Source organism: Salvelinus namaycush, chromosome 15, assembly GCF_016432855.1.
Source record: "Salvelinus namaycush isolate Seneca chromosome 15, SaNama_1.0, whole genome shotgun sequence".
Taxonomy (NCBI): Eukaryota; Metazoa; Chordata; class Actinopteri; order Salmoniformes; family Salmonidae; genus Salvelinus; species Salvelinus namaycush.
Window position 1 is genome coordinate 32,477,301 of NC_052321.1, and position 11,849 is coordinate 32,489,149.

Genomic DNA, 11,849 nt, shown 5'->3' on the forward strand with positions numbered 1-11,849 from the left:
CATCGGCTACTGAGAGCGTGATCACACAGTCATCCGGAACAGCTGGTGCTCTCATGCATGCTTCAGTGTTGCTTGCCTCGAAGCGAGCATAAAAGGCATTTAGCTTGTCTGGTAGGCTCGCATCACTGGGCAGCTCACGTCTAGATTTCCCTTTGTATTCCGGTATATGGTACAGACTGGTATATGGTACTAGAATCCAAATACAAATTATCTACATTATTGGGCCTAACCAAAATATGGTATAACTGCATAGTGAGGCTACAAGTGCATGTCAGAAACAGAGAGACAGGAGGCTGTTGTTGGTACACAGTGATTAGAAGGTCTCCAGGATGGGACGCCTAGCTGTCTGTGTAAAGCTATCGACATGTTGTTGACTGAGGCGAGCGCCTGTGTTTGTCAATGTGTTAGGATGAACACGGCTGGGGATCAATAGCCATCTACATGTCTGTCAGAGGACAGCCAACTCCAGCCCACCATCCCCCACCCACCAACCCTCATAGCCTCCCACCTTCCGAGCACAGTCCCACTCCCACCACTGCAGCCTTCCTTATAACCCCAATACAGCCAACACCAGCCCACCATCCCCCACCTTTCCAACCTCCAGCCTTCTAGCCTCCCACCTCCCCTCAATGGCCTTGTCCCATCACTCATCCTAGCCTCACTTTAAACCCCAATACAACCTATGAGTGTTGTATTTTGATTTAGATTTACAACTTTCAAATAGGTCCTCAGAATCCATGAGGAATATATAGATTTTTTAATTAACTTAAATTTCTTTGTCCTTTGTGTAGTTTTATTGTTTTTCAAAGCACAACTACACTGCTTCTCCCTAGTTATAACCTAACTACACAACACATGTTGATTTAGATACTTGTTGAGAGTACCTCAGGTCTTCACTTTTCTTAAATAGAGCAAATTGTTCAGTAACGGAAAATGCATGCAATTGAGGACGTTCTTCCCCCAACTCTTTCCCCTCTGCGTAAGAAAGCATCACATATTGGAACTCTTTCTCTATTCTCCGACAAGCCAACAGAATTACAATCATGTTAAATATTAGGCTTAAAATAATAATTAATTAGGTCAAAAATTGACAGAGTCCCGACAGATTCAGAGAGGCAATTTCTCTGCAATGCACTTTAAGCTACTGTTTAATTGTGATGCAAGTTTGAACTGTGAGTTTGAAGAACATTGAAATTCACATGCTACAGAAATGTAAATGTGTGGGTAGCTGGGACCACAGGGAGCATAAATAAGAAAAACACAAAACAAAGTAACGAGTCAAATGCTGTGCTTTTAAAGTGCACTTAGTGATGTTTTCAGATGATTAGTCTGGTAGGCTGTGATGAGTGTCTGGTCAGAGAACACAGAACATTTATGGACTCAAAGCCATTTATTTGCATTCATGAACATACTGAAAAACTATTTTATACATTGAGCAATTATCTATGTGTAATGATGGAGCATAATAATTTGCTGTTAAAACACATGACATGCAATCAGCTTGATGTAAACACATCATTTTTTCGCATGATTGAAAATTAACTTGGAAAAATATTTGGAGTTTAAAAAAAGATCACGATCCTCCATTAAATAGGATTTCTTTACAGAATTCTGTTTCTATAATCGGGAGCTTTTGCTTGACCTCTTTATTTAAAATGCAAGAGCGAGACAACAGTGTTACTGTAGGTCCCTATTAAACATTTACGTCACATAGAAAACATATGTGAATCCCATCGGATGGCTTTTTCTGTCTGACACTCGGCATCAATTACAGAGTGCTAAGCTGACCCTCAGACTGACACATGTGGAGGAGAGAAAGGAGGACAGAAAAGTGATTTAATTGCTGCTTAATTATGATTGGAGCGAGGAACGGATGAAGGGATGGATGGAAGGATGCAGGGCCACGAGGGAGGGAGAGAGGTGCAGACAGAGAGACTTCCGCCTGCTCCTCGTGTACATCTCTCTGGGACTGAAGGAAGCACTGTGGCCGCGCTACCATTTCCACCTGCTCAGCACTTTGAGACTAGCTATACCCCACAATAACCTTCCAACTCAACAGTCTGTCGTCGTTGTTGTTGTTGTTGTTTATCTACTGTATCTCCACCATCCAGGTCTAAGAAATGACCCCCGGATGGTTTGTATGTCTGTAAGTGGGTATGTTCTAGTCAAGTTTTTCTCAACCTCTGGTCCGTGGACCGGCACTGGTCCCTGAGAGCACTGTAGTATCCCAGCAGATTCAACTCTGTGGTTTCAGGGGTACATAGTAGACAAGATTCCATTGGTTTTGCACAATACTAATACTAATGCTTTGTTCAAATCGTTAATTCATATTTTGTGTTAGTCAGGGTTAACATAGAGCTGACCCTTGTGGCCAAAAAAGATCACCCGGGAATTGTTATTGAGGCACTATTAATAACCCACGTTTCAATTTATCCTTAGATGGCCATGCCTTTCTTCAGTGTAAATGGGGGTGGCACGGCAGGGCGGTTGGTTTGAGGAAAAGGATGGACATGTAATATGTGAGTAGTCCTGCTTCAGAGGAGATTGGTACAAAGCGCCCGGCTCTCACTTGGGAATTGAAGTGATATTGAGCTCCAGCAATAACTGGTGGAGGGGGATTAATACCTCTTGTGCTGAAGCACCATTGCTAAATGGGAACACGGGTGTTCACCTTCATGTACTCTCCTATACTGTACTGAACTCCACTTTTCCTTGTCCAGTTGAAATCATTGCCAATTTGTCTTTTACATGTATGGGACTGTGAGGCATGACAGTCAGTACTATTTTGAACAGCTTTTGAAGCATTAGATCATTTGTTTGCTTTTGTTGAATCAATCAATCAAGTCTTACTGTGAAAACTGCGACACTACTTAACAATCTACTCGTGAATTAGAACGCGTGTGAGTGTTCATTTGTGTATTTGCACAAGTGCATGTTTGAATGATTGTGGGTGTTGTGGTATGACTGTTTGTGCATTTTGTGTGTGTGTGTGTGTGTGTGTGTGTGTGTGTGTGTGTGTGTGTGTGTGTGTGTGTGTGTGTGTGTGTGTGTGTGTGTGTGTGTGTGTGTGTGTGTGTGTTTGGGAATGTGAAAGGCAGGCAGCAGCGGTGTGTTAGGGAGGGTGTTACTCCGCTCCAACTTGTACGGCCGGGTGGGCGGGCTGAGGGCTCTCTCCACTCTCTCTGGCGCAGAGCTATTGACATCTTGGCATTTGGTCCGGTCTGTCTCCCCTCCCCTGAGGGCCTGCTTCCTCCCATCCCAGCCGTGTATTGATTGGTTAATTTGATAGTTCTATCACCAATCAGCTTGTGCCTGACCTTTTGCCTTGGCAATGACGGCAGAGGCCTCATTTCTTCATCGCGGGGCCCACCATACATTGACCTTTGCAGGGAGAATGTCAGCACAGCCCTTGATCTTAACCTGTCACTACATGTGTTATAAGTACGAGTCACCCTCGCCTTTGACTTCTAGTGGGGAGGCCCCCCTCATCAGACCAGCCTTAATGAATGCATCAAGGCCTTTTAACATTTTGCCTGCGTTTAGTCTAATACAGTTGTAGATGTACTGTAGAAGCCTGGTCATTGTACTTGTGAGGAGATGATTCATTCAGGTGTAATGTCTGAATTGTAAGAAGTTATAGCATTCACACATAACTTTAGGTCACCCATCATATAGGTTATCATAGAATGATCATCATACGGTATAGTTCCATGATCCCACTATAACTACCTATAACAACATAAATAAGTGATGAAATGTCAAGGTGTTTTTAGTCTTTCACTTCTGAGATGCATGGTGGATTGGACAATATGTGAATGTGAATATAATAGTAACAGTAGTAGGTGGAAATAAGACGTTTATTATCATATTGTCCCAAGCGGCATCTGCTTATCTTGGCAAGGGAGGATCTTTGGTTTTATATTCTCTTTCTTTTCCCACCAGGGGCGGAGGCACATATTATTTGTTAGCTGTTGCAGTTGTTCTTATGGGCTGATGATGTTGCTGGAGGTACATTTTATTACTGTACTGTGCCTTTAAACATGAGGCTTTAATCACTGTACTGTGCCTTTAAACCTGGTCTCAGAGAGGAGGAGTCATAAAGGTTCCATATGTTCCAAACAGGAAACAATATCAAAGTTCCATCAATAAACACCATCAACACATTCAAGTTGATGTTTGCTCATTCTGGGTTTGTTGTCACCAATGTTTTGTTTATTTTAAAGTAACAGTCCCACTGAAATTGTGGTTTAGCAGAGAAGTCAAAGCTAATCCAACAGTTATCCCATGTGAAATAACCATGCTTATAAATTAATTGTGAAGAATTTATGCAGACTTTATAAAGAGCTTATGAAGGCTTCATTAGACTTAGTTTAAAATATGACCCTACATTTGATTGGAGAAAAAAAAACTAAATATAAACTGTTAAGAATTGATGTTGGCAGGTAGCCTAGTGGTCGGGCCAGTAACAGAAAGGTCGCTGGTTTGAATCCCTGAGCCGACTAAGTGGGGAGGAAATGTTGGTGTGCCCTTGAGCAAGGCACTTAACCCTAGTGGCTCCTGTAAGTCTCTTTGGATAAGAGCGTCTGTTAAATGACTAAAATGTAAAAATGTACTTACATTAAATTGTAATATCATGATAATTAGGCTCCTGATGAGGATCTGGTTAAAGTCATTAGACTGTGTGTCCTTCCAGTCTGTCTGTGGTATAAGAAGTGTTTATTAGCATGTAAGTCCAGTAAGCCCTCGTCTCTCTCTGATATCTCCTGTTTTTATCCTGGGGATGAAAGTCCCCATGCTGCTATCCTTCTGTACTGGGATCACAGACTGGCCAGTGTTCTGCTCTGTGAAGACAAGCCCATTGAAAAGATGTTTATATTTGAAAGAAGATCTAGAGAGGGGATGGTGTCTGGTGGTTATTAAGCAGGAACTGCTTTAACATCTTAAACAGTGGCTGTGTCCAAATGGCACCCTATTCCCTACAAAGGGCACTAAATATGGGCCCTGGTCAAACGTAGCGCAGTAGATAGGGGATAGGATGTGATTGGGGACGCAGTAGGTGGCTAGAGAGCCAGAGGTGTTTGGTGTTTAATCCAGATCAGACCGGAGGAGGTCTGAGGGGCTCTTCAAAACAAAGACAAGTTCAAGACTTCTTCCTTAAGGATGTGAAGGGCAATCCTGCAGACAAAAGACCAATGTCTCCTTTAGTTGCCGCGACGATAAGGATCTCAGCAGCAGCACAAGGCGGCAGAGTGAACTGAACCAATTCCCCTTTCTTCCCCAAGATCCCCGCTTTCCATCCCTCCATTCAACCTAATATAGCTGCAGTGATTTAACAAAATATGGGACTTGGCCGATTGCTTATCTTAGCCTTGGGGGCATAGCGACACTATAACACTAGCGTTGAGTGATATAGGCTTTATGTGAGGGAGAAGGGGAGAGAGTAGGCAGGGAGCACAGTGGTGGGACCAGGTCGCCTGGCTCAGTGAAAAGTCATTGTGTTAGCAGGAATGTACGACTTGTTGGAGTGATTAATGCACATTTCATCCCCTCTCTTGCCCATATCAGGCGAAAGTTCCCCAGACAAAACTTTTGCTGAATCTTAAGTTCTCATAAAGAAAATAAGTTATTCTCTATTGATTCTCTGGCCCCCAGAAGACGTTACACCACTGGGAACACTTCCCATTTCAATTCTTCTTGCGTCTGATATCCTATGGATGTATTGTAAGTAAGTGGCTCATTTTTTACCGCGGTATACAAAGGACTTGTCAATGTAGTCTCCAGCGGTGGCCACATTTGTTCCTGACACATAGGAAGGGAATGCTCGAATACAATAAATAAATCAACTCGCATGTCTAGCGCTAGCAGGGAACAGAGCCGCCCGCTAGACATGAGCACTGCGCTTTTCTTCTCCTTAAATTGTAACACCACAGGGTTGTAAAAGTTAATGAGATAAGCATATGAATGAATTGCACGCTTCTGTCTTTATACCCACCTCCTCTTCCTCCCTTCATGCTTCCCCCCCTCCTCTTCCTACCTTCATGCTTCCTCTCCCTCCTCTTCTTCCCTTCATCGTATTTACTTGTGTAGATCGATGAGGATCTAAGTAAAGTGAATTCATGTTACAGTCAAGCTGCACATAGTCATATTTTATCTCTGACATTTTAACCACTGTTTTTGGATTGATGATGACAGACGGTAAGAGTTGTATAAATGTAATACCCTACCATGCATTTGTTTAAATATAAAAAAAGAAGTCCTGAAGAAACTTTTGGAAGGGGAGATGCTGTATGTCTGGTCAAGAGCTTGCCATTCATCAGTATGTACGCTTCAACCATGTAAAACCCTGTACCTAGTCGACACTATGTATATCAGACATCAGATCCTCAAAAGGTTCTACAGCTGCACCATCGGGAGCATCCTAACTGGTTGCATCACCGCCTGGTATGGCAACTGCTTGGCCTCCGACCACAAGGCACTACAGAGGCTAGTGCGTACGGCCCAGTACATCACTGGGGCCAGACATACAGCAACTCCCCTTTCAAAAGTTTGCTGCTATTCTCTGTTTATTATCTATGCATACTCACTCTACCTCTACCTACATGTACATATTACCTCAATTACCTCGACTAACCTGTGCCCCCGCACATTGACTCTGTACCGGTATCCCTGTATATTGCCTTCTTACTGTTATTTTATTGTTGCACTTTAAGTATTTGTTCTTTTTCTATTTTCTTATTTTTTTCATTTTTATATTTATTTATTGTTTACTTCATTTTATTTAGTAAATACTTTCTTAACACTTATTTTTTCTTAAAACTGCATTGTTGGTTAAGGGCTTGTAAGTAAGCATTTCACTGAAAGGTCTACACCTGTTTTATTCGATGCATGTGACAAATAAAATTTGATTTGATTTGACATGGTCGATGCAGCTCAGCCATTTCACCTCAACTACCGCTCAATAAATCACATCCTGTCCGCCAGCACGGTCATCACAATAAACAGAAAAATGGCCCCTTCGTCAGTCCAGGTTGAACCAGAGACCAACACTTATTAAACTGTTGAATTATATTACAGCAAGAAAACCCAGATGAATTCTTTCTTTCCTTTCCCCAGAGATCGATGCTATTACATTGGTTGTGAGAACAGAGCGCTGACACGTTTAAAAGGCCAAGTTTAATGTTCACCCAAAGGTGAGCGATCCATGCGTTCGATTATGCCACGATCTGTAGCCTGGGTGAAATAGTACTGGATCATAACCCCGACCATTTGAAATCCATTCCTATTTCTTCACATCAACACAGAGGCAACAAACAACTGCCATGAATATTTGCCTGACGACTCAAACTGGATTCTTCCGCTGCTCTATGTTCTCTACATACCTCAGTCAGACTGCCGTCATTGATATGGCTTGTGGTGACATTAAAATGAGGGGTGTTGTACAAAACAAAGTCATCAGGTATTGGATCGTCTCTAACCAATCAGACTATCAAAGCCAATGACGAATTTTCAAAACGCTGCTTTACCCACATGTGTTCTGGCTCTGACCCAACTCATCGGTTTCTGGGACCAATCAGAACAGTTAGAATGTGTTTGCGTTCTAGAACTTGTCGGGAGGTACTTAGATCCAGACTCATTGCAGAAAAGAAACTAACATCCTTGGGCGTTGCGTAGCGTTTGGCCAGAGCAAGGAGTTTTGGTAGCCAGGCAAATATATTTCCCACAAACTCACGCAATTAAATCTGTATTGGCGCCTTTACAAATCAACACACTCAGTCGCCATCTATCCATCATTAGGAAAAGACTAGAGGACTGACAGTAGCACTTTAACTCTCTCACTGATCGTTATAAGATTGTTTCATCTTTCCAACGATGTGGCTTGATTGTAGCTATACAAATACCTCATATGAGGGAAGAAATCAATGGCTTATTAATGTGAGGTAGATGAGTACTGTTGGGAACCCTCCGTCGTTACACACACAGATCAATTGGAATTATTTTCTCATCTGGATTTAATTATATATACTCTGTCTGTCTGTCTGTCTGTCTGTGTGGATGGAAAATAATCTACAGTAAAACAGAAATACTGTGTTTTTCTGGTTGTATGTTATACAACATATTTCATATTAAGTACCATTGCACAACAGTACTTCAAATATGCTAAAAGGTCACTAAAAGCATTTAAGGATGAAATGTAAAGCTATTGTACTATTATGGTGTAATCCATTTATTCACGTTGTATTATTACTGCACACAGCATATTGATTTACAGTATACAAAGTCTACAGCCTCTTGAACTTTTTTCAAATTTTGCTGCCTTAAAATTGAATCTAAAAAGGGAAGAAATTCGATTTTTCCTACAGATCTACATAACCTACTCTACATTTTCAAAGTGAAAGGAACTTTTTCCAAATTAATAAATACAAAAAATGGAATTATCATAATTGGATAAGTCTCCACCCCCCTGAGTTAATAGTTGGTGGATGCACCTTTGGCAGCCATTACAGCTTTTAACAATTTTCATTAAGATTCTTCCAACTTTGCACAATTAGGGCTATTGTTTTTGTCAAAATTGCTCAGGCTCAGTAAATTTGGTTGAGGGTCATTGGTGGACAGCGATATTTAAACCTCGTCTCAGATTTCTAAAGCCTCACTCTATCTCATCTCTCTCTCCTCTCCCTATCCCCTCCCTCTCTCTTCTTCCTTTCTCTCTCTCTCTCTCTCTCTTCTTCTCCTCCTCTCTCTCTTCTCTCTCTCTCTTCTCTCTCTCTCCTCTTCTCTCTACTCTCTCGTCTCTCTCTTCTCTCTCTCTCCTCTCTCTCTCCTCTCTCTCTCTCTCTCTCTCTCTCTCTCTCTCTCTCTCTCTCTCTCTCTCTCTCTCTCTCTCTCTCTCTCACACAGTCCCTGGATGGATTTGTATTTGCACTAAACAAGGAGGGAAGGTTTTTGTACATCTCTGAGACGGTGTCCATATACCTGGGACTTTCACAGGTGAGTGCAACAACAGTCAATTCCTTATCGCTACTACCATTTGTTTCTCCTTTTCTTTTGTTTATCAGCGCTGGCTTGAAGACAATTCAGACAAATTAGAGCTCATTTAAAATCTCATCAGCTTGTTGGCCCTGTAGTTAATTTGCAGCCATCCAATTTGATCAGAGGGTATTTTTCATCTCAGTAGTATGCTAACAGGTCCCAGTCTGCTATTACATGTCAATAAACAGACAGAGACGTCTTGGAGGTCAAACGATAGGGGGAGTGACCTTGAGGATTCTAATGGTTTCATACACCATAGCTTTGTCTCCAGGGCTAACAGACAGACAGACTTGAGTGCACACACACACACACACACACACACACACACACACACACACACACACACACACACACACACACACACACACACACACACACACACACACACACACACACACACACACACACACACACACACACACAGGGCTATTGTAGACTGACTAGAGAGTACACAGAGCCCTTTCCTGGCTACCCAGACTTCTTGCTCCGGCCAAAATGCTATGCCACGCCCATGGACGTTCGTTTCTTCTCCACAATGAGACTGGATCTGAGTACCTCCCTGACTTTTTACCGAATGCGAAGGGGCCATTCGGGGCCATCTGATTGGTCCAGAAACCGATGGGTTGGGTCAGAGCCAGAACACATGTGAGTAAGGTGTCATTTTGAAACTGTGTCATTGGCTTTGATACTCGGATTGGTTAGAGATGTTTTGTACAACACCCCTCATGCAGCGGAAGAATTTAGTGTGAGTCGTCAGGTTATCAGAGCCCATCTACCAACTCAGAAACCCAGAACCCAAATTATATTTCTAGGTATAGACTTGACCTTTGTATAACCAATAGACTTAACAGAATTTACATCATTAAAATATTGCATAAGAAAACACTCACTTAGATTCATAATACATGGCATAAATAGAATACAGGACACGTAGATGTAAAGGACAAATAGATGTGGCCAAATGATGTACAAACCCTGGATGCAGATACCGGCGAGCCTGGTTTTTACATCGGATAAAAGTAGAGACTCAGAGCTAGAAAATGATATATCATACAGTACAGTTGAGGGACAATGGGAAAGTAATTCTGCTTTGAAAGTTGATAAACATGTAACTTCACTTTTGAGAAAATATCCCTTGAATGTTTTGTACTCCTACTGGAGAGCTATTCTTTGTCTACACCCATTCAGCATCGTTCACACCCTCTAAAGCTTTAGCCCCGCCCAACTATTTAAGGATTCACATGTGATGCCATGTGCTAAACAACCAAAGATTTCAAGACTAAAGGCTGGTTTGTAAATTTTATCTGGAGTGCCAGAGTGCGCTCAGAGTGAGCTCTGGGCGTTCCTAAATTCAGAGCGTTGTCAGATTGTCCGTTTCGCTCTCGGAGCGTTCAGAACTCACACTAGACGCTCTGGCCAAGGAGTAGGGTTGATCCGAGCGTTCTGACCTCATAGCGGCAGTCAAGCACCCAAGGTAACTGGCTAACGTTGGCCAGCTTGCTAGCTACTTCCAGAGACAAATGAGAGAACAGCTCACTCTGGCCATTTTACTCGCCCTAGCAGAGCTGGTTAGGCTGTTATGGTTATGTTATCCAGAGCGTTGGTGACTGCAACTGTGCTGCTGGCAAATTTTAAAATATATATATTTCATTTAACCTTTATTTAACTATGCAAGTCAGTTAAGAACAAATCCTTATTTACAATGACGACCTACCCTGGCCGGACGACACTGGGCCAATTGTGCGCCGCCCTATGGGACTCCCAATCACAGCCAGATGTGATGCAGCCTGGATTGAACCAGAGACTGCAGTGACGCCTCTTGCACTGAAATGCAGTGCCTTAGACCGCTGCGCCACTCGGGAGCCGAAAACACTTAATTACACTTTTTTTGCCAACGTTTACTGACACCGGCCATATTCGACGGGTGTTGAACGAGAGTGCTCTGAAATCGGAGTAGATAGCCAGCGCGAATTTACCAGCTACGTCTATCGATAGTTGTTGCAGTGACATCATGCACATTCTATTGACAAGATGGAAAATTGGGGATAAAAATGTAAAATAAATAACTTGCATGGTATTGGAGTCTTTTGTTTAGACATGTAGCTAGCTAGCTAAACAATAATCACAATTCATAACGTTACTACCCTGAATGAATCTGCAGGTAGCTAACCAACCACGTTCAACATTAGGCTATAACTAGCAATGCAAATGGCTCTGAGATACGAATAATATAACTACACAGATCATACACATAACGTTAGCGTAACCAGCCAGCTAACAGTACACTTTAACTTGAAATGAAAACGACTTTCTGACAAAATTAGAAACGTGTCATTTCTGAAAATGTAGCTAGCTAGGCTATATACATGGACGGACGCTTCTCCCTGTCTGTCACGGTTGCCATGGTTGCCCTCAGTTTGAAGATGTAATCCTGAGACGGGGTTTTATACAACAGCCTTCTGTGTGTTCTCTTTTCCACTCTGTCTGCGTATTTGCAATCAAACACCAGAATTTTTTCTATCTCCTTAGTTATCCTACTCTTATTCCACTGATTTCAAAACTCAGTCCCCCAGAAAGTGGAGAGCAACACTTATGTAGTTGTAATATGTGATATCTTAAAAAACAGCCGCGTTAGAAAGGATGACCTACACATACTGACCAGCTCATGATATAGACAGAAGCCTGCTACATGGCAGACCAATACAAACTCGTCTATCTGTGTGGCTATGTGTTTTAGTTGTGTGGCTGTGTGTTTTAGCTGTGTGACTGTGTGTTTTAGCTGTGTGCCTGTGTGTTTTAGCTGAGGGACTGTGTTTTAT

At 42.3% G+C, this 11,849-nt stretch overlaps 1 protein-coding gene across 1 annotated transcript in view; it reads left to right on the forward strand.

The window, feature by feature from the left end:
• Positions 1–11,849, forward strand: part of LOC120060046 (neuronal PAS domain-containing protein 3) — a 199,374-nt gene that overhangs the window by 89,348 nt on the left and 98,177 nt on the right. The window contains exon 6 of the mRNA XM_039009108.1: positions 8,899–8,988. Within this exon, the coding sequence (XP_038865036.1) occupies positions 8,899–8,988 (90 nt within the window). The remainder of the gene's footprint in view (positions 1–8,898; positions 8,989–11,849) is intronic.